Below are 25469 nucleotides of genomic sequence, written 5' to 3'. Positions count from 1 at the left end.
ATAGAGGGGGTGGCGTGGCTGATAGAGGGGGTGGGGAGGCTGATAGAGGGGGTGGGGTGGCTGATAGAGGGGGTGGCTGATAGAGGGGGTGAGGTGGCTGATAGAGGGGGTGGCTGATAGAGGGGGTGGCGTGGCTGATAGAGGGGGTGGGGAGGCTGATAGAGGGGGTGGGGTGGCTGATAGAGGGGGTGGGGTGGCTGATAGAGGGGGTGGGGTGGCTGACAGAGGGGGTGGGGTGGCTGATAGAGGGGGTTGGGGTGGCTGACATGTATGTAGAATACAGGCCAGTGTGTGTGTGTGTGTGTGTGTGTGTGTGTGTGTGTGTGTGTGTGTGTGTGTGTGTGTGTGTGTGTGTGTGTGTGTGTGTGTGTGTGTGTGTGTGTGTGTGTGTGTGTGTGTGTGTGTGTGTGTGTGTGTGTGTGTGTGTGTGTGCGTGCGTGCGTGTGTGTCGTACCAGCAGCTTCCTCTGATAGGCGATGATTTTCTTCCAGAAGGCAGACTCCTGCATGTCATGCTCATCAGACTTGGAGGTGTGGTGCTGTCTCACTTTAGCTTTCGGCTTCTCCTCCTTCCTCTTCTTATCCTCCTTCCTCCTCTCCTCTTCCTTCCTCCTCTCCTCCTCCTTCCTCCTCTCCTCCTGCTTCTCTCCATCCACTCCCCTAGACAGCAGGAACAGTCAGTTATCAGAAGCAGCAGAGGGAGGACAGTGTTTACAGCTGTTTTGTTGGTACATTCTTTCACATTGTAATAATATTGCTCTCCCATGATCAACTTAGTTTCATTGTGTTCAACTGCCGCATTTCAGATGAACACACCAGAAGTATCAGAGGAAGGGGAAGTGGTACATACTGTGCTTTCTCCAGCTCTGCCTTGGCCTCCTTGCTTTCCTCGGTCCCTGTCCTCCCTTCCTCTGAAGGGCTCTTAGCCTAAAACAGCAGAAACGCACCACGTCACAGAACAACAGCGAAAACATCAAGGAGGCAGAGCAGCCTTATCAACACAGAGCAGAAACACTCAATCGTGGTAATGTGTAGATAATGTGTTAGAGTGGTGGGAGTCCAGGCAGGCCGACACTATGGAGACACGAATGTCTCTTCCTGCTGCGAAAGCAATGGTCCAGGGAGAGAGAGAGAGAGAGAGAGAGGCACAGCGAGAGAGAGAGAGAGAGAGAGGCACAGCGAGAGAGAGAGAGAGAGAGAGAGAGAGAGAGAGAGAGACAGAGACAGAGAGAGAGAGAGAGAGAGGGGGTAAAATGACATTACCTGGTGCCGTCTTCTCAATTCCGGGGACGGTGAGGTAGCGAGGTGAGGAGAGGAGGGGACTGGAGAGTTAAGCAGATCAGTCAGACTGGCGTTGGGGTTATGAGCAGTTATCTTATACTGTCCTCCTTCTCCTCTCCTCAGATCTAATCCAAAGATGTCTGAGAGGACTTCGGTCCCGTCCACGGGCAGGGCTAGATCAGCCAGCTCCTCCTCAGCCGAGGGTCTAGCTAAGAGCACCTTCTCCCCCTCCTCTCGAACCTCGTCCTGGGTCGGGTCAGGCATGTTGGCCAACAGCTCAGACACCTTAAGAGAAGAAACGAGAGGAGAGAAGAGCAGAGAAGAGCATATAGCCGTCATTTAATTAAAGAGATTCTCTGTTACATTTGTTAACTTTTAGCCAGTAGTTCTGAAAGCTCGCGAGTCAAAAGCAGTTCCTGAAAATTGCGCCCTATACCACATACACTATATAGACAGAACTATGTGGGCACCCCTTCAAATGAGTGGATTCGGCTATTTCAGCGACACCCGTTGCTGACAGGTGTATAAAATTTAGCACACCGCCATGCAATCTCCATAGACAAACATTGGCAGTAGAATGGCCCCATACTGAAGAACTCAGTGACTTTCAACGTGGCACCGTAATAGGATGCCACCTTTCCAACAAGTCAGTTTGTCAAATTTCTGCCCTGCTAGAACTGCCCCGGTCAACTGTCAGTGTTGTTATTGTGAAGTAGAAACCTCTAGGAGCAACAACGGCTGAGCAGCGAAGTGGTAGGCCATACAACCTCACAGAACGGGGTTGTAGAGTTCCCAACTGCCTCTGGAAGCAACGTCAGCCCAAGAACTGTTCATCAGGAGCTTCATGAAATGGGTTTCCATGGCCGAGCAGCCGCACACAAGCCTAAGATCATCGAGCGCAATGCCAAGCGTCGGCTGGAGTGGTGTAGAGCTCGCCGCCATTGGACTCTGAAGCAGTGGAAACGAGTTCTCTGGAGTGATGAGTCACGCTTCTGGCAGTCCAACGTCGGGACAAATCTGAGTTTGGCGGATGCCAGGAGAACGCTCCCTGCCCGAATGCACAGACCTAAACAGACCTGACCTAAACCCCATCGAACACCTTTGGTATGAATTGAAATGCCGACTGCGAGACAGGTCTAATCACCCAACATCAGTGCCCGACCTCAGTACTGCTCTTGTGGATGAGCAAGTCCCATAATTTCCACACCAGCTAATACACACCACACCATCTAATACACACCATACCAGCTAATATACACCACACCAGCTAATACACACCACACCAGCTAATATACACCACACCAGCTAATATACACCACACCAGCTAATACACACCACACCATCTAATATACACCACACCATCTAATACACACCACACCAGCTAATACACACCACACCATCTAATATACACCACACCATCTAATACACACCACACCAGCTAATACACACCACACCATCTAATACACACCACACCAGCTAATACACACCACACCATCTAATACACACCACACCAGCTAATACACACCACACCATCTAATATACACCACACCAGCTAATACACACCACACCAGCTAATATACACCACACCATCTAATATACACCACACCAGCTAATACACACCACACCAGCTAATATACACCACACCATCTAATATACACCACACCAGCTAATACACACCACACCAGCTAATACACACCACACCATCTAATACACACCACACCAGCTAATACACACCACACCAGCTAATACACACCACACCATCTAATACACAACACACCAGCTAATATACACCACACCATCTAATATACACCACACCATCTAATACACACCACACCAGCTAATATACACCACACCAGCTAATACACACCAGCTAATATACACCACACCAGCTAATATACACCACACCATCTAATATACACCACACCAGCTAATACACACCACACCATCTAATATAGACCACACCAGCTAATACACACCACTCCAGCTAATATACACCACACCAGCTAATACACACCACACCATCTAATACACACCACACCATCTAATACACACCACACGAGCTAATATACACCACACCAGCTAATACACACCAGCTAATATACACCACACCATCTAATATACCAGCTAATACCAGCTAATACACACCATCTAATACACATCACACCAGTTAATATACACCACACCATCTAATACACACCACAACAGGTAATATACACCACACCAGCTAATACACACCACACCAGCTAATATACACCACACCAGCTAATACACACCACACCAGCTAATATACACCACACCATCTAATACACACCACACCATCTAATATACACCACACTATCTAATATACACCAGCTAATACACACCACACCAGCTAATACACACCACACCAGCTAATACACACCACACCATCTAATACACACCAAACCATCTAATACACACCACACCAGCTAATATACGCCACACCATCTGATATACACCACACCAGCTAATACACACCACACCATCTAATATACACCAGCTAATACATACCACACCAGCTAATACACACCACACCAGCTAATACACACCACACCACCTAATACACACCACACCATCTGATATACACCACACCAGCTAATACACACCACGACATCTAATATACACCAGCTAATACATACCACACCAGCTAATACACACCACACCAGCTAATACACACCACACCATTTAATACACATCACACCATCTAATACACACCACACCAGCTAATATACACCACACCATCTAATATACACCACACCAGCTAATATACACCACACCAGCTAATACACACCAGCTAATATACACCACACCGTCTAATATACACCACACCAGCTAATACACACCACACCATCTGATATACACCACACCAGCTAATACACACAACACCAGCTAATATACACCACACCAGCTAATACACACCACACCATCTAATACACACCAGCTAATATACACCACACCAGCTAATATACACCACACCAGCTAATACACACCACACTAGCTAATATACACCATACCAGCTAATCCACACCATCTAATATGCACCACACCAGCTAATATACAACATACCAGCAATACAAGCCACACCAGCTAATATACACCATACCAGCTAATACACACCATCTAATACACATCACACCAGTTAATATACACCACACCATCTAATACACACCACACCAGGTAATATACACCACACCAGCTAATACACACCACACCAGCTAATATACACCACACCAGCTAATACACACCACACCATCTAATATACACCACACCAGCTAATACACACCACACCATCTAATACACACCACACCATCTAATACACACCACACCAGCTAATATACACCACACCATCTAATATACACCAGCTAATACACACCACACCAGCTAATACACACCACACCAGCTAATACACACCACGCCATCTAATACACACAACACCATCTAATACACACCACACCAGCTAATATACACCACACCATCTAATATACACCACACTAGCTAATACACACCACACCATCTAATATACACCAGCTAATACATACCACACCAGCTAACATACACCACACCAGCTAATACACACCACACCATCTAATACACATCACACCAGTTAATATACACCACACCAGCTAATACACACCACACCATCTAATATACACCAGCTAATATACACCACACCAGCTAATACACACCACACCAGCTAATACACACCAGCTAATACACACCATCTAATACACACCACACCAGCTAATATACACCACACCAGCTAATACACACCACACCAGCTAATACACACCACACCAGGTAATACACACCACACCAGCTAATATACACCACACCATCTAATACACACCACACCAGCTAATACGCACCACAAAGCTAATACGCACCACACCATCTAATACACACCACACCAGCTAATATACACCACACCAGCTAATATACACCACACCAGCTAATACACATCACACCAGTTAACACACCACACCAGCTAAATACACACCCCACCATCTAATATGCACCACACCAGCTAATACACACCACACCATCTAATATACACCAGCTAATACATACCTCACCATCTAATATACACCAGCTAATACACACCACACCATCTAATACACACCACACCATCTAATATACACCACACCAGCTAAAATACACCACACCAGCTAATACACATCACACCAGTTAATATACACCACACCAGCTAATACACACCACACCATCTAATATACACCAGCTAATATACACCACACCAGCTTATACACACCACACCAGCTAATACACACCAGCTAATACACACCATCTAATACACACCACACCAGCTAATATACACCACACCAGCTAATACACACCACACCATCTAATATACACCAGCTAATATACACCACACCAGCTAATACACACCACACCAGCTAATACACACCAGCTAATACACACCATCTAATACACACCACACCAGCTAATATACACCACACCATCTAATATACACCACACTAGCTAATACACACCACACCATCTAATATACACCAGCTAATACATACCACACCAGCTAACATACACCACACCAGCTAATACACACCACACCATCTAATACACATCACACCAGTTAATATACACCACACCAGCTAATACACACCACACCATCTAATATACACCAGCTAATATACACCACACCAGCTAATACACACCACACCAGCTAATACACACCAGCTAATACACACCATCTAATACACACCACACCAGCTAATATACACCACACCAGCTAATACACACCACACCAGCTAATACACACCACACCAGGTAATACACACCACACCAGCTAATATACACCACACCATCTAATACACACCACACCAGCTAATACGCACCACAAAGCTAATACGCACCACACCATCTAATACACACCACACCAGCTAATATACACCACACCAGCTAATATACACCACACCAGCTAATACACATCACACCAGTTAACACACCACACCAGCTAAATACACACCCCACCATCTAATATGCACCACACCAGCTAATACACACCACACCATCTAATATACACCAGCTAATACATACCTCACCATCTAATATACACCAGCTAATACACACCACACCATCTAATACACACCACACCATCTAATATACACCACACCAGCTAAAATACACCACACCAGCTAATACACATCACACCAGTTAATATACACCACACCAGCTAATACACACCACACCATCTAATATACACCAGCTAATATACACCACACCAGCTTATACACACCACACCAGCTAATACACACCAGCTAATACACACCATCTAATACACACCACACCAGCTAATATACACCACACCAGCTAATACACACCACACCATCTAATATACACCAGCTAATATACACCACACCAGCTAATACACACCACACCAGCTAATACACACCAGCTAATACACACCATCTAATACACACCACACCAGCTAATATACACCACACCAGCTAATACACACCACACCAGCTAATACACACCACACCAGGTAATACACACCACACCAGCTAATATACACCACACCATCTAATACACACCACACCAGCTAATACGCACCACAAAGCTAATACGCACCACACCATCTAATACACACCACACCAGCTAATATACACCACACCAGCTAATATACACCACACCAGCTAATACACATCACACCAGTTAACACACCACACCAGCTAAATACACACCCCACCATCTAATATGCACCACACCAGCTAATACACACCACACCATCTAATATACACCAGCTAATACATACCTCACCATCTAATATACACCAGCTAATACACACCACACCATCTAATACACACCACACCATCTAATATACACCACACCAGCTAAAATACACCACACCAGCTAATACACATCACACCAGTTAATATACACCACACCAGCTAATACACACCACACCATCTAATATACACCAGCTAATATACACCACACCAGCTTATACACACCACACCAGCTAATACACACCAGCTAATACACACCATCTAATACACACCACACCAGCTAATATACACCACACCAGCTAATACACACCACACCAGCTAATACACACCACACCAGGTAATACACACCACACCAGCTAATATACACCACACCATCTAATACACACCACACCAGCTAATACACACCACAAAGCTAATACGCACCACACCATCTAATACACACCACACCAGCTAATATACACCACACCATCTAATATGCACCACACCAGCTAATATACACCACACCAGCTAATATACACCACACCAGCTAATACACACCATACCAGCTAATACACACCAACACAAGAAATGAGACAGACACTAAAAGCGGTTCTCACCTTCATAGTCTTGGCTCCCTCCACCAGACTGCCTCCTAGGAAGGTGCTGTACATGATTCTGCAGAACCCTCTGGAGACGCTGAAGGTAAAGTGGAACAGGCCCATGATGACGGACCAATAGAAGGAGACCAGCGTCATCACCATGTCCTTCACTGTCATCTTCTTCATCCTCTTCATCTGCTTCTTCAGGCTCTTCATGGACAGAACCTGTAGAGGAAAGAAGTCCTTGGTAGTCTTTAAATGGATCGACTGGCTGTAGATATATACTTTTGATATTGTCAAATGAAATACATTTACATTCATCAGGAACATGACGTTGTAGCGTAGCGCCATCAGGGCGGTCCGGACCGTGGTCACAGAGAAGAAGCCCATCTCAGGGCTCTCCTCTTCCGGTTTCTCCTTCTCGCTCTCCTCCTTCACGGCCGACCGCTCCCCGATGTCGGACATCTGGGCGGCCAGCTGCATCTCAAAGATGGTGTCCTCGCAGAAGTTAACGAACAGCTCCATCTTCTCCTTTTCCCCGCCCTCGTTGACCACGTCGAAGATGAACTGGCGTTTGGACTCTTTGACCTGGGGCTTCTCCCACTGCGTACGACTAGACTCACTGATCTCGAAGTAGACCCTCTCGATGCGCTTGGCACTGCCCATGATCTCGATACGGCCCAGGTACGGCTGGAAGTAATTCAGCACACTCTCAGCCAGCTCCAGGAAGGTCTGCAGGCGCGTGTCGTGGGGCATGTGTTCAGACAGGTTGGTCAGAAGCACGGCCACGTTGAAGCCGATGTCTTTGGCCGGCTCGTGGAAACGCTCCACAAACTCCTCGTAGTCCAACAGCTCATTCTCGTCAGGCTCAGCACAGGAGAGCAGGAACTCCGTCTCAGACTGGGTATAGTGCTTGTGGCTCTCCATGGCTTTGTGGAAGTCTCTCTTGGAGATGACCCCTTTCCCATCCGGGTCGTACTCCTTCATAACAATAATAACACTTCACTGCATTTGAAAGACACTGATCAAGACACTCAATGTACATTAAAGGTACAAAAGTACATTAAAAGTACATTAAAAGTACATTAAAAACACATTAAAAGTACAAAAGTACATTAAAAGTACATTACAAGTACATTACAAGTACAAAAGTACATTAAAAACACATTAAAAGTACAAAAGTACATTAAAAACACATTAAAAGTACAAAAGTACATTAAAAACACTAAAAGTACAAAAGTACATTAAAAGTACATTACAAGTACAAAAGTACATTCAAAGTACATTAAAAGTACAGTAAAGTACCTTGAAGGCGTCGGACGACGTCAGGTCTTTGAGTTTAAGGAACATGTCGAAGAACTTGAGGATCATCTCCACGTTGTTGGAGGACTCTACTAGCATGTCCACCATCTGCTTCCCGATGGTTCCGTTGACCACGTTGCCTTCCAGCATGGACAGCAGCATCACAACCATGTCTTTCTGCAGATCCATCAACTCTTTCAACAACTCTATCTGGCTCGAGTCCTGAAGGAAGGACAACAACAATACACTTAGAAAACTGTTCAGAGCATCAAGAAAACATGGATGTGGCTATTGCCAATGCTGCTGCTGCTACTACTACTACTACACCTACTACTACTACACCCTCTACTACTACACCTTCTACTACTACTACACCTACTACTACTACACCCTCTACTACTACACCTTCTACTACTACTACTACTACACCTACTACTACACCTAATACTACAACTACTGCTGCTACTACTACTACTACACCTACTACTACTACACCCTCTACTACTACACCTTCTACTACTACTACTACTACTACTACTACACCTAATACTACAACTACTGCTGCTACTACTACTACTACTACTACTACTACACCCTCTACTACTACACCTACTACTACACCCTCTACTACTACACCCTCTACTACTACACCTACTACTACTACACCTACTACTACTACTACTACTACACCCTCTACTACTACACCTAATACTACAACTACTGCTGCTACTACTGCTGCTACTACTACTACTACTACTACTACTACTACTACACCCTCTACTACTACACCTACTACTACTACACCCTCTACTACTACACCTTCTACTACTACTACTACTACTACTACTACACCTAATACTACAACTACTGCTGCTACTACTGCTGCTACTACTACTACTACACCCTCTACTACTACACCTACTACTACTACACCCTCTACTACTACACCCACTACTACTACACCCTCTACTACTACTACACCTACTACTACTACACCTACTACTACTACACCTACTCCTACTAATACTACACCCACTACTACTACACCTAATACTACAACTACTGCTGCTACTACTACACCTACTACTACTACTACACCTACTACTGCTACACCTAATACTACAACTACTGCTGCTACTACTACTACTACACCCTCTACTACTACACCTACTACTACTACACCCTCTACTACTACACCCACTACTACTACACCCTCTACTACTACTACACCTACTACTACTACACCCTCTACTACTACTACACCTACTACTACTACACCTACTACTACTACACCCACTACTACTACACCTAATACTACAACTACTGCTGCTACTACTACACCTACTACTACTACACCTACTACTACTACACCTACTACTACTACACCTACTACTACTACACCTACTACTACTACACCCTCTACTACTACACCCACTACTACTACACCCTCTACTACTACACCTACTACTACTACACCTACTACTACTACACCCTCTACTACTACTACACCTACTACTACTACACCTACTACTACTACACCTACTACTACTACACCTACTACTACTACACCTACTACTACTACACCCACTACTACTACACCCTCTACTACTACTACACCTACTACTACTACACCTACTACTACTACACCCTCTACTACTACTACTACACCTACTACTACACCTACTACTACTACTACTACACCTACTACTACACCCTCTACTACTACTACACCCACTACTACTACACCTAATACTACAACTACTGCTGCTACTACTACACCTACTACTACTACTACTACTACTACTACTACTACACCTACTACTACTACACCTACTACTACTACACCTACTACTACTACACCTACTACTACTACACCCACTACTACTACACCCTCTACTACTACTACTACTACACCTACTACTACACCTACTACTACTACACCTACTACTACTACACCTACTACTACTACACCTACTACTACTACACCTACTACTACTACACCTACTACTACTACACCCACTACTACTACACCCTCTACTACTACTACACCTACTACTACTACACCTACTACTACTACACCCTCTACTACTACTACACCCACTACTACTACACCTAATACTACAACTACTGCTGCTACTACTACACCTACTACTACTACTACTACTACTACTACTACTACTACTACACCTACTACTACTACACCTACTACTACTACACCTACTACTACTACACCTACTACTACTACTACTACTACTACTACTACTACACCTACTACTACTACACCTACTACTACTACACCTACTACTACTACACCTACTACTACTACTACTACTACACCTACTACTACTACACCTACTACTACTACTACACCCACTACTACTACAACTTCTACTACTACTGCTACTGCTACTACTACTACTTATACTACTACTGGTACTACTACTACACCTTCTACTACTATTGCTACCACTACTACTACAACTTCTACAACAACTTCTACTACTACTGCTACTGCTACTACAACAACTTATACTACTACTGGTACTACTACTACAACTTCTACTACAACTTCTACTACTACTGGTACTACTACTACAACTTCTACTACTACTGCTACTACTACTACAACTTCTACTACTACTGCTACTACTACTACAACTTCTACTACTACAACAACTTATACTGCTACTGCTACTACTACTACTACAACAACTTCTACTACTACTGCTACTACTACTACAACTTCTACCACTACTGCTACTACTACTACAACTACTACAACTTCACTACTACTGGTACTACACCTTCTACTACTACAGCTACTACTACTTCTACTACTACAACTTCTACTACTACTACTACTACTACTACTTCTACTGCTACTACTACTTCTACTACTACTGGTACTACACCTTCTACTACTACAACTACTACAACTTCACTACTACTGGTACTACACCTTCTACTACTACAACTTCTACTACTACTACTACTACTACAACTTCTACTGCTGCTGCTACTACTACTACTACTACTACTACTACATAGTAAATCAATGCTACTGACCTGTGACAGCTTCATCTGCATGTGAGCGAAGACATGGAGGAAGCCAACGACAGCGTCCCACAGACGGCTGTGAGCTAGACTCTGCTGGTTCCCAGTACACGGTCCCTACAACACAAAAACACAGACGACTGTGAGCTAGACTCTGCTGGTTCCCAGTACACGGTCCCTACAACACAAAAAACACAGACGGCTGTGAGCTAGACTCTGCTGGTTCCCAGTACACGGTCCCTACAACACAAAAACACAGACGGCTGTGAGCTAGACTCTGCTGGTTCCCAGTACACGGTCCCTACAACACAAAAACACAGACGACCGTGAGCTAGACTCTGCTGGTTCCCAGTACACGGTCCCTACAACACAAAAAACACAGACGACCGTGAGCTAGACTCTGCTGGTTCCCAGTACACGGTCCCTACAACACAAAAACACATCATGGTACATAAGTCTGCCTGTGAAAACATTTTTCTGTACTATATCGAGGGAGAATAAGGATAGGCCTGGGATCAACAGTACCTGTATGTACTCTGTGAGAGTATTGAAGACCTGTTTCGCCACGTTAATTGCCTTGGAGAAATTGCGCTGTCCTTGTTCATCAATGACGTCCTTTCCCGAATAGTACCAGTAGAAATCACTGATGGATTCCTGTGTGTCGAGAGAAAAGCCACTTAGACAAGTGGTTATCAACAGTACGATGACTCTATTTGGCAGAGTTGAAGCGCCTGTAACGATATAACCCGAAGAAGACTGTAAAAGGTGAGCTCACCTGAACTCTCAGAAGGTAGTCCACGGTAGAGATGATGATGTTGACCGTAGTGTTGTTCCCCGTCTGTGTTCGCAGGTAGTTCTGAAAGTCTTTCCACATCGAGGCGGAAGGTTGGGAAGAATAACAACACAGACGACGTTCTATAGTGATGCACGACTACAATGAGAGATTCCAGGTACAACTGGGAGGAACCGGGGTTCTGGGTATTGACTAGGGGGGGGGGGGGACAACAGTAGTCTGGTGAGGACTTGGGCTAGACGACAGTACCGCTCACCTGAGTTGTGACCCTCACAGAGCAGCTGCAGGAAGCGGAACAGGTCACAGGTGAACTCATCGTCCTGCATCACCTTCTCTCCTGTACGGTGGCGGGGAGACAGACGGACAGACGGACACACGGGAGGGACAGCAGAGAGCATCAATAACAGAGCTGGCTGGTTTTGATCCACAATCACTACTGATCTGACTGAGGTGTGGAGTAAAACCCAGGTACACCTGGGACACAAGATACACCTGGGACACAAGATACACCTGGGACACAAGATACACCTGGGACACATGATACACTTGGGACACAAGATACACCTGGGACACATGATACACCTGGGACACAAGATACACCTGGGACACATGATACACCTGGGACACAAGATACACCTGGGACACAAGATACACCTGGGACACATGATACACCTGGGACACATGATACACCTGGCACACAAGATACACCTGGGACACAAGATACACCTGGGACACGCGATACACCTGGCACACACGATACACCTGGGACACATGATACACATGATACACCTGATACACCTGGGACACATGATACACCTGGCACACACGATACACCTGGGACACACAATACACCTGGGACACATGATACACATGATACACCTGGGACACACGATACACCTGGGACACATGATACACATGATACACCTGATACACCTGGGACACATGATACACCTGGCACACACGATACACCTGGGACACACAATACACCTGGGACACATGATACACATGATACACCTGGGACACATGATACACCTGGGACACATGATACACCTGGGACACATGATACACCCGGCACACACATCACATGATCCGAGTCTGGAATGGGTGAGAAACATGGGAGTGATCTGAGTCGGGAATGGGTGAGAAACATGGGAGTGATCTGAGTCTGGAATGGGTGAGAAACATGGCAGTGATCTGAGGTGAAGCGGTACTAACCGAAGCAGCATTTTATACCGGAGTCTTTGAGCCAATAAAGTACGATTATGCAAATAGAGGGTAAACAGAGTTGTTGACCTCTTTTATATTAGGTCCTTGTAGAAGCAGTAGTACTGAGTCTAAACTGGGACAACTAAGCATGCCCAGCAGGCCTACAGTATACGGACTGTGTTTAAAAGGCTGCCTCTAAAGTAATGATGCTAATGAAAAGAAGACGACAGGCTGGTGACACGGTGGGGCTGTGACACGTCCACTGTAATGTTACCAACTCTGACAACATAGAGATAACTTGGCGACTGAATTCCATGTCGGACAGAGAAATAGAAACAGGCTTGAAAGTGCTTCGGATGATACAGTGAGGTAAAACAGAGATAATCACTGGGATATAGATAGCTACTTTGATGTATTTCAGATAGAGTATAAATGACCGGTGTGACCGCTGGGTTAAGGCTTGCTACTTTACACGGCCCAGGCTACGGGAGAAAAAAACATCGATATCAAATTGCTGCTAGTATTGCTAATGGTTTATGAAGGCAACAATACAAGGTCACACTAGAACGTATATTTGGTGAGTTCCCTTTCAGACATATTTAACCATGATAGAGCAGATATGAAGTCTCATTAAGTGGCTAATTGGTCAACAGAGGATATGTTTCACCTCCACATTGACTCTGTACCGTAACACCCTGTATATAGCCTCCACATTGACTCTGTACCGGTACCCCCTGTATATAGCCTCCACATTGACTCTGTACCGGTACCACCTGTATATAGCCTCCACATTGACTCTGTACCGGTACCCCCTGTATATAGTCTCCACATTGACTCTGTACCGTAACACCCTGTATATAGCCTCCACATTGACTCTGTACCGGTACCCCCTGTATATAGTCTCCACATTGACTCTGTACCGGTACCCCCCTGTATATAGCCTCCACATTGACTCTGTACCGTAACACCCTGTATATAGCCTCCACATTGACTCAGTACCAGTACCCCTTGTATATAGCCTCCACATTGACTCTGTACCGGTACCCCTTGTATAAAGCCTCCACATTGACTCTGTACCGGTACCCCCTGTATATAGCCTCCACATTGACTCAGTACCAGTACCCCTTGTATATAGCCTCCACATTGACTCTGTACCGGTACCCCTTGTATAAAGCCTCCACATTGACTCTGTACCGGTACCCCCTGTATATAGCCTCCACATTGACTCTGTACCGGTACCCCTTGTATAAAGCCTCCACATTGACTCTGTACCGGTACCCCCTGTATATAACCTCCACATTGACTCTGTACTGGTACCCCCTGTATATAGCCTCCACATTGACTCTGTACCGGTACCCCCTGTATATAGCCTCCACATTGACTCTGTACCGGTACACCCTGTATATAGCCTCCACATTGACTCTGTACCGTAATACCCTGTATATAGCCTCCACATTGACTCTGTACCGTACTCCCCTGTATATAGCCTCCACATTGACTCTGTACCGGTACCCCCTGTATATAGCCTCCACACTGACTCTGTACCGTACTCCCCTGTATATAGCCTCCACATTGACTCTGTACCGTAATACCCTGTATATAGCCTCCACATTGACTCTGTACCGGTACCCCCTGTATATAGCTCCACATTGACTCTGTACCGTACTCCCCTGTATATGTATGTTTCCTGGGAATATTGGTCAACGGAAGGCTGTATGTTTCCATATGTTGTCATGACTTTTTCTTATAAATCTCATAAAGGGTGATGAATAATGGTGAAAGCATCATGTGCCAGTAGCCAGTAATTATTACCAACTCATGAAGCAGCTGTCACCCATTACCATTTAGATTCCTCTGGTATATCATACAAACTAATATGGACTTTTCAAATATATAGATATTCAGTGTAAATCAACAACAACAACAACAACAACAACAACAGAAACATGAATGAAAATACAATATCAGTTCAAAAACACAACATAAATAATTGGGGGAAAGTTCATTGAAAAATGGACAATTTTCACGTAAAAAAAAACTGAGGTACAAGTACGGACACAAAAAAACAACAACAAAGGATACAACAACATCGACTACATCACAGCTGGACCAATCACAGAACACAGAATCAACAGCTGGACCAATCACAGGCACACAGGGTCAACAACTGGACCAATCAGAGGGGAGACACTTGGGTGATTGGGTAAACCTTCCACTAGGCACAGATCAGACCACTGAAGCCAATCAGCCACAGGTTCTTAATGCACAACAGACGACAGAGAGGGATGGACACCACAAGTTCTCCTTATATATATATATATATATATATGAATAACACACATCCAGCCAACTGCCACGACGGGGGACCAGAACAGACCAGACCACCACTTCACTTCAAAACAGCTCACTGATCTTACATCCAGAGTTACAGCCAGATACAAACCCCAAGAGGGATGACAGGGAGAGAGAGAGAGGCTGGTTGCCTACAGTACAGCTCTACAACAGCATTACATGGCTCTAGGTTGGATAGAGAGAAAGAAGAGGTGAGAGAGTGTGAGAGAGAGAGAGAGAGAAGAGGTGAGAGAGAAGAGGTGAGAGAGAGAGAGAGAGAAGAGGTGAGAGAGAGAGAGAGAGAAGAGGTGAGAGAGAAGAGGTGAGAGAGAGAGAGAGAGAGAGAGAAGAGGTGAGAGAGAAGAGGTGAGAGAGAGAGAGAGAAGAGGTGAGAGAGAAGCGGTGAGAGAGAGAGAGAGAGAGAGAGAGAGAGAGAGAGAGAGAAGAGGTGAGAGAGAAGAGGTGAGAGAGAGAGAGAGAAGAGGTGAGAGAGAAGCGGTGAGAGAGAGAGAGAGAGAGAGAAGAGGTGAGAGAGAAGAGGTGAGAGAGAGGGAGAGAAGAGGTAAGAGAGAGAGAAGAGAGTGAGAGAGAGAGAGAAGAGGTGAGAGAGAAGCGGTGAGAGAGAGAGAGAGAGAGAAGAGGTGAGAGAGAAGAGGTGAGAGAGAGAGAGAGAAGAGGTAAGAGAGAGAGAAGAGAGTGAGAGAGAGAAGAGGTGAGAGAGAGAGAGAGAGAGAAGAGGTGAGAGAGAGAGAGAGAGAGAGAGAGAGAGAAGAGGTGAGAGAGAGAGAGAGAGAGAGAGAGAAAGAGAGGGAGAGAGAGAGAGAGGTACACCAGACCTCAGAACAGATTGGCAGCGTCATGCTATATAGTAAAGGCAGAGCAGCAGGATATAGGGAAGGAAGAGGCGTTTGACTCACGACCTGGACAGCTAATCACATCTAACAACACAAAGCTAACGAACGAACGACAGGAAAATGGCAGAAGTCATAATTACCACGCTCATGAGTGATGACTGAGGAGGGGAAGACAGTACATTAAATCAAAGAGAAGAAAGGAAAGAAAGAAAGAAAGCAGAAGTCAAACAGATTACAAATAGCTTTCAATATGGTTTTCATTTCGGTTTGTTTCTTTGCAAATAAATCCGTTTTAGGGTGAAGTGTAGCGCAGAGCAGAAGTTGTCACTGTACACTGTAGAGAATTATGGAACCACGTTTGGGTCTTTGCGTGTCAAACAAAAGATACTCGTCAATTAACACTAATTGACGAGTCAAAATAAGCTTGTTGACCAATCAGGACCTGAATATGACGTCACATAATAATTCACCACGTTCATACATGTTTTACACAGTTATTACACATTGATTACAGTATCCACGTCGTGTTTCATATGTCATGTCGTGTTTCATATGTCATGTCGTGTTTCATATGTCATGTCGTGTTTCATATGTCACGTCGAGTTTCAAATGTCATGTCGTGTTTCAAATGTCATGTCGAGTTTCATGTCGTGTTTCATATGTCATGTTTCATATGTCATGTCGTGTTTCATATGTCATGTTTCATATGTCATGTTTCATATGTCATGTCGTGTTTCATATGTCATGTCGAGTTTCATGTCATGTTGAGTTTCATATGTCATGTCGAGTTTCATATGTCATGTCGAGTTTCATATGTCATGTCGTGTTTCATATGTCATGTCAAGTTTCATATGTCATGTCGTGTTTCATATGTCATGTCGTGTTTCATATGTCATGTCGTGTTTCATATGTCATGTCGTGTTTCATATGTCATGTCGTGTTTCATATGTCATGTCGTGTTTCATATGTCATGTCGAGTTTCATATGTCATGTCGTGTTTCAAATGTCATGTCGAGTTTCATATGTCATGTTGAGTTTCATATGTCATGTCGTGTTTCAAATGTCATGTCGAGTTTCATATGTCATGTCGAGTTTCATATGTCATGTCGAGTTTCATATGTCATGTCGTGTTTCAAATGTCATGTCGAGTTTCATATGTCATGTCGTGTTTCATATGTCATGTCGTGTTTCATATGCTATGATGCTGGTGATGTTTTTTCTGGCACAACTGCCACAGGAGTGCAGACACACTTCCCCAGGCTCTGGACAGTGCTGGTCATAAAACAAGCTAGCTAGCTGATGGATGCAAACAATGTCCTTCCCCAAAAACTTGGCAAACCGACATAATCTGTTTCAGTAGCTATTAACTAGGCAAGTCAGTTAAGAACAAATTCTTATTTACAATGACAGCCTAGGAACAGTGGGTTAACTGCCATAATCAGGGGCAGAACGACATATTGTCAGCTTGGGGATTCAATCCAGAAACCTTTCGGTTACTGGCCCAACGATCTAACCACTAGGCTACCTGCCACCCCTATCTATCTAGCTAGGTGTCATAATCTAAAATAACCCTAAATTATAAGACAGTTCTTACTTGATTAATGGTGGTCGGACCCATCTATGTGAAGCTAGCCACAATAAGGATTAGCCACAATAGTGGAATTTGCGGTTCGCCTTCAAAATAAAAGTCTCAATGAATTAATACAATACAATACAAAATGTATACAAATAGTGGAATCATGCCATAATGGAATAGATCATACTAAACTAGGCTGGAATGTTCTTCTATAAATTCAACAAAATACAATCATTTGTTAATTTGACAGAAACCTGTTGAAAACACACTGGATGTAGTAGACTTTCGAATGGCATTGGGGGCTTATGATCCTTATTTCACTGTACAGCCTTACCTATGGGTTGTGGATCAATGACATGGGGTATCAGTCTACTCCGTGACACCCAGAGAACATTAGCATCATAGCTCTTATTGCGGGACTCTGAAACCACTGTGAATTGAGCCTCATGTATTGCACCAGTCAACCCTACTATGTATTGAACACGAGCCTCATGTATTGCACCAGTCAACCCTACTATGTATTGAACACGAGCCTCATGTATTGTACCAGTCAACCCTACTATGTATTGAACACGAGCCTCATGTATTGTACCAGTCAACCCTACTATGTATTGAACACGAGCCTCATGTATTGCACCAGTCAACCCTACTATGTATTGAACACGAGCCTCATGTATTGTACCAGTCAACCCTACTATGTATTGAACACGAGCCTCATGTATTGTACCAGTCAACCCTACTATGTATTGAACACGAGCCTCATGTATTGCACCAGTCAACCCTACTATGTATTGAACACGAGCCTCATGTATTGCACCAGTCAACCCTACTATGTATTGAACACGAGCCTCATGTATTGCACCAGTCAACCCTACTATGTATTGAACACGAGCGTCATGTATTGCACCAGTCAACCCTACTATGTATTGAACACGAGCCTCATGTATTGTACCAGTCAACCCTACTATGTATTGAACACGAGCCTCATGTATTGTACCAGTCAACCCTACTATGTATTGAACACGAGCCTCATGTATTGTACCAGTCAACCCTACTATGTATTGAACACGACGAGCCTCATGTATTGCACCAGTCAACCCTACTATGTATTGAACACGAGCCTCATGTATTGTACCAGTCAACCCTACTATGTATTGAACACATTTCCAGAGGGAAAACAAAACATTGTGGAGGTTTTGGAGCCTGATATCTCTGAGGAGGACGTTGGGGAAAAAGCACTTGGGTACTGAGTAGACTGATAACTCCATTTCATTGCTCCACATTCCAACACTCCAGCCTTGTTTAAAACATCTTAAGGGATAGGGGGCACTATTTTGACATCTGGATGAAAATCCCCAAAATAAACTGCCTGCTACTCAGGCCCAGAATGATATGCATATAATTGGTAGATTTGGATAGAAAACACTCTAGTTTCTAAAACTGTTAAAATGATGTCTGTGAGTATAACAGAACTTATTTGGCAGGTGAAACACAGAGGACAAACCATGAAGGACATTTTGTTTTTAGGTCACTGTCTTTTCAATTGGTTTTCTATAGGGAACTAGATTTATAAGGGACCTGGTTGCAAATTCCACTATTGTGGCTTCAAAACACATAACCCGGGCCCTGTCAAGCCACACTACCCACATGAAGCTAACTGGCTGCTTATAAGGTTAGTTTTGGGCAGCAGGGTTAAGTAGCTGGCTAGCTAGTTATTTCAATAGGAGAACAACAAGTAGCTACCTAGCTAATACTTACTCACATGGATTCCTAAATCATTGCTAAGAATAGTGAAAATTAATGCAGTTTCTACTGGTAATTGTTTTCAGGCTGGTTGCATTGGTGCTAGCTAGGTACCAAACTAAAGCTAGCTAGCTACCAAGTTAAAGCTAGCTAGCTAGGTACCAAACTAAAGCTAGCTAGCTACCCCAGAAATTGCTAATAGCATCTGTATCAAATATTTTTGCAAACATGTTTGATCCTGATTTAATTTCAAACGCTCCAACAGACGTTTTCCCATTCGATGGAATAGATAATGTGTTATTACCTACATAATGCGCTATTACCTAGATAAAGCGTTATTACCTAGATAATGTGTTATTACCTAGATAATGTGTTATTACCTAGATAATGTGTAATCACCTAGATAATGTGTTATTACCTAGATAATGTGTTATTACCTAGATAGTGTTATTACCTAGATAGTGTTATTACCTAGATAATGTGTTATTACCTAGATAATGTGTTATTACCTAGATAATGTGTTATTACCTAGATCATGTGTTATTACCTAGATAAGGTACCGTACAGCTTTGACAGTGACGCTTGGCTTGTTATTTGTGGAAGAGATAATGAGTTATTACCTAGATAATGTGTTATTACCAAGATAATGTAATATTACCTAGATCATGTGTTATTACCTAGATCATGTGTTATTACTTAGATCATGTGTTATTACCTAGATCATGTGTTATTACCTAGATAATGTGTTATTACCTAGATAATGTGTTATTACCTAGATAATGTGTTATTACCTAGATAATGTATTATTACCTAGATAAGGTACCGTACAGCTTTGACAGTGACGCTTGGCTTGTTATTTGACGTGTTAAATTAAAAGCTTATTTGAAGCGTCCAATAGTGTTATTTGACTTATATATTTTTTGACACGCAAAGACCCAAACGGCGTTCCAAAGAGAATTAAGAAAAGAGAATTTAGAATAGAAAAATAGTTGGTCAGAGTTCTAGAAGACTGCACATTGTAGAGAATTTAGAATGGGAATTAAGTTGGTCAGAGTTCTAGAAGACTGCACATTGTAGAGAATTTAGAATAGAAAAAGAGTTGGTCAGAGTTCTAGAAGACTGCACATTGTAGAGAATTTAGAATAGGAATTAAGTTGGTCAGAGTTCTAGAAGACTGCACATTGTAGAGAATTTAGAATAGGAATTAAGTTGGTCAGAGTTCTAGAAGACTGCACATTGTAGAGAATTTAGAATAGGAATTAAGTTGGTCAGAGTTCTAGAAGACTGCACATTGTAGAGAATTTAGAACAGGAATTAAGTTGGTCAGAGTTCTAGAAGACTGCACATTGTAGAGAATTTAGAACAGGGTACTGTGACGAAACAGTTGTTTGATTATTCATAACCCCCGCCCCCTCAAAAAAAAGGAACCCCAACATGTGTGATCCACTATAAAACATTTTGTTTTAAAATGAGGGAGAGAAAACTAAACAAACAACAAAAAAAGAGCAAAATGCTTATATTTCTGGCTGCACTGATTTACTCTGCTTGTGCTGATTGACTTGCGTATGGGATAAGCTTTGTTGTCAATGTATCCTTTAAAAAATAATAATAATAATTTGTCAAAGAGAAAACACAGGGAATTTGTTCCTACACCGCCTGACTAGCATATTGGAAAACGCTCGCTATAAATTACCATCAACTTTGATTCATTCTTAGAAGTGTTGTCCATCCATCCAGCCTTTGAATACAACATTGACCACAACACAGGTAGAATGTGGCACCCACAGACAACACATGGGAGGTTAGTAAATAACTGAAGAGCACAGAGACATGTGACGTGGACAGCGGGAAATGAAAAGTGACTGTTGCATGTAGACAGACGACACAGATACAGGAGACGCTGTATTTTCAGTGTCCAAACCCAATGTGATGACAAAACAAAAAAAACAAGGAAGAAAACCAGGATGAATTTGGACAAGGCACAACTACAACACGATATATATTAAACATATCTTAAATATGGATCTTAAATATCTTGTATATATATATAATACGTCTATGTTTAATCTTTTATTATGTCCAACCCATCCTTTAACTCTTTAATACTGACATTATGGCGAAGACATTATGGCGATGAACTCTCCCATATTCAGCACGTGTTGTACAGAGACAGTAGGACATTACCTTTAATTAACATAGACAGTAGGACATTACCTTTAATTAACATAGACAGTAGGAGACAGTAGGACATTACCTTTAATTAGTGTTTCTACTTGTCGGTAGTTAATATGTACCTGATCCCTCCTCTGTCACCATGCCCAGTCCCTCTGCTTTATTCTGGCGCTCAAACGCATTCAGGTCCAGAACACTGGAACAGAGAGACAGAGAGGTTAACAACATATTTACACACCGAACACTCCACCGAACGGAGCGAGCGACGAGGAGGGTACAGCAGTACCTGCACGACTGCATCAGACCAGCCAGACTCTGGAAGAAGCCCACATCCTTCTTGTCTTTCAGGTAGTCCAGCATTTTCTGTCAGAGAGAAACACAGAGACATGAGAGAGTAAACACTACAGAGACACAGAGACATGAGAGAGTAAACACTACAGAGACATGAGAGAGTAAACACTACAGAGATATGAGAGAGTAAACACTACAGAGACACAGAGACATGAGAGAGTAAACACTACAGAGACATGATAGAGTAAACACTACAGAGACATGAGAGAGTAAACACTACAGAGACATGAGAGAGTAAACACTACAGAGACATGAGAGAGTAAACACTACAGACACATGAGAGAGTAAACACTACAGAGACATGAGAGAGTAAACACTACAGAGACATGAGAGAGTAAACACTACAGAGACACAGAGACATGAGAGAGTAAACACTACAGAGACACAGAGACATGAGAGAGTAAACACTACAGAGACATGAGAGAGTAAAAACTACAGAGACATGAGAGAGTAAACACTACAGAGACATGAGAGAGTAAACACTACAGAGACATGAGAGTGTAAACACCACAGAGACACAGAGACATGAGAGACTAAACACTACAGAGACATGAGAGAGTAAACACTACAGAGACATGATAGAGTAAACACTACAGAGACATGAGAGAGTAAACACTACAGAGACATGAGCGAGTAAACACTACAGAGACATGAGAGAGTAAACACTACAGAGACACAGCGACAATAGAGAGTAAACACTACAGAGACATGAGAGAGTAAACACTACAGAGACATGATAGAGTAAACACTACAGAGACATGAGAGAGTAAACACTACAGAGACATGAGAGTAAACACTACAGAGACATGAGAGAGTAAACACTACAGAGACACAGAGACATGAGAGAGTAAACACTACAGAGACATGAGAGAGTAAACACTACAGAGACATGAGAGAGTAAAAACTACAGAGACATGAGAGAGTAAACACTACAGAGACATGAGAGAGTAAACACTACAGAGACACAGAGACATGAGAGAGTAAACACTACAGAGACATGAGAGAGTAAACACTACAGAGACATGAGAGAGTAAACACTACAGAGAGATGAGAGAGTAAACACTACAGAGACATGAGAGTAAACACTACAGAGACATGAGAGAGTAAACACTACAGAGACATGAGAGAGTAAACACTACAGAGACATGAGAGAGTAAACACTACAGAGACATGAGAGAGTAAACACTACAGAGACATGAGAGAGTAAACACTACAGAGACATGAGAGAGTAAACACTACAGAGACATGAGAGAGTAAACACTACAGAGACATGAGAGAGTAAACACTACAGACACATGAGAGAGTAAACACTACAGAGACATGAGAGAGTAAACACTACAGAGACATGAGAGAGTAAACGCTACAGAGATATGAGAGAGTAAACACTACAGAGACATGAGAGAGTAAACACTACAGAGACATGAGAGAGTAAACACTACAGAGACATGAGAGAGTAAACACTACAGAGACATGAGAGAGTAAACACTACAGAGACATGAGAGAGTAAACACTACAGAGACATGAGAGAGTAAACACTACAGAGACATGATAGAGTAAACACTACAGAGACATGATAGAGTAAACACTACAGAGACATGATAGAGTAAACACTACAGAGACATGAGAGAGTAAACGCTACAGAGACATGAGAGAGTAAACACTACAGAGACATGAGAGAGTAAACACTACAGAGACATGAGAGAGTAAACACTACAGAGATATGAGAGAGTAAACACTACAGAGACATGAGAGAGTAAACACTACAGAGACATGAGAGAGTAAACACTACAGAGACATGAGAGAGTAAACACTACAGAGACATGAGAGAGTAAACACTACAGAGACACAGAGACATGAGAGAGTAAACACTACAGAGACATGAGAGAGTAAACACTACAGAGACATGAGAGAGTAAACACTACAGAGACATGAGAGAGTAAACACTACAGAGACATGATAGAGTAAACACTACAGAGACATGATAGAGTAAACACTACAGAGACATGAGAGAGTAAACACTACAGAGACATGAGAGAGTAAACACTACAGAGACACAGAGACATGAGAGAGTAAACACTACAGAGACACAGAGACATGAGAGAGTAAACACTACAGAGACATGAGAGAGTAAACACTACCGAGACATGAGAGATTAAACACTACAGAGACATGAGAGAGTAAACACTACAGAGACATGAGAGAGTAAACACTACAGAGACACAGAGATATGAGAGATTAAACACTACAGAGACATGAGAGAGTAAACACTACAGAGACATGAGAGAGTAAACACTACAGAGACATGAGAGAGTAAACACTACAGAGACACAGAGACATGAGAGAGTAAACACTACAGAGACATGAGAGAGTAAACACTACAGAGACATGAGAGAGTAAAAACTACAGAGACATGAGAGAGTAAACACTACAGAGACATGAGAGAGTAAAC

The 25469-nt window shown here is 43.2% G+C and overlaps 1 protein-coding gene across 1 annotated transcript in view; it reads right to left on the bottom strand.

Moving 5' to 3' along the window:
• The window catches only part of LOC110516746 (ryanodine receptor 2), a 563076-nt gene that overhangs the window by 44477 nt on the left and 493130 nt on the right, over positions 1-25469 (bottom strand). Inside the window, exons 84-96 of the mRNA XM_036960048.1 lie at positions 22956-23032; positions 22792-22865; positions 17319-17336; positions 13044-13124; positions 12770-12858; positions 12520-12648; positions 12007-12111; positions 8944-9162; positions 7954-8619; positions 7657-7863; positions 1263-1565; positions 850-926; positions 455-659 (exon numbers count right to left, since the gene is read on the bottom strand). Coding sequence (XP_036815943.1) covers positions 455-659; positions 850-926; positions 1263-1565; positions 7657-7863; positions 7954-8619; positions 8944-9162; positions 12007-12111; positions 12520-12648; positions 12770-12858; positions 13044-13124; positions 17319-17336; positions 22792-22865; positions 22956-23032 — 2250 coding nt within the window. The remainder of the gene's footprint in view (positions 1-454; positions 660-849; positions 927-1262; positions 1566-7656; positions 7864-7953; positions 8620-8943; positions 9163-12006; positions 12112-12519; positions 12649-12769; positions 12859-13043; positions 13125-17318; positions 17337-22791; positions 22866-22955; positions 23033-25469) is intronic.

This window comes from Oncorhynchus mykiss, chromosome 23, assembly GCF_013265735.2.
Source record: "Oncorhynchus mykiss isolate Arlee chromosome 23, USDA_OmykA_1.1, whole genome shotgun sequence".
Lineage (NCBI taxonomy): Eukaryota > Metazoa > Chordata > Actinopteri > Salmoniformes > Salmonidae > Oncorhynchus > Oncorhynchus mykiss.
This window is presented reverse-complemented; position numbering and strand designations above follow the sequence as displayed.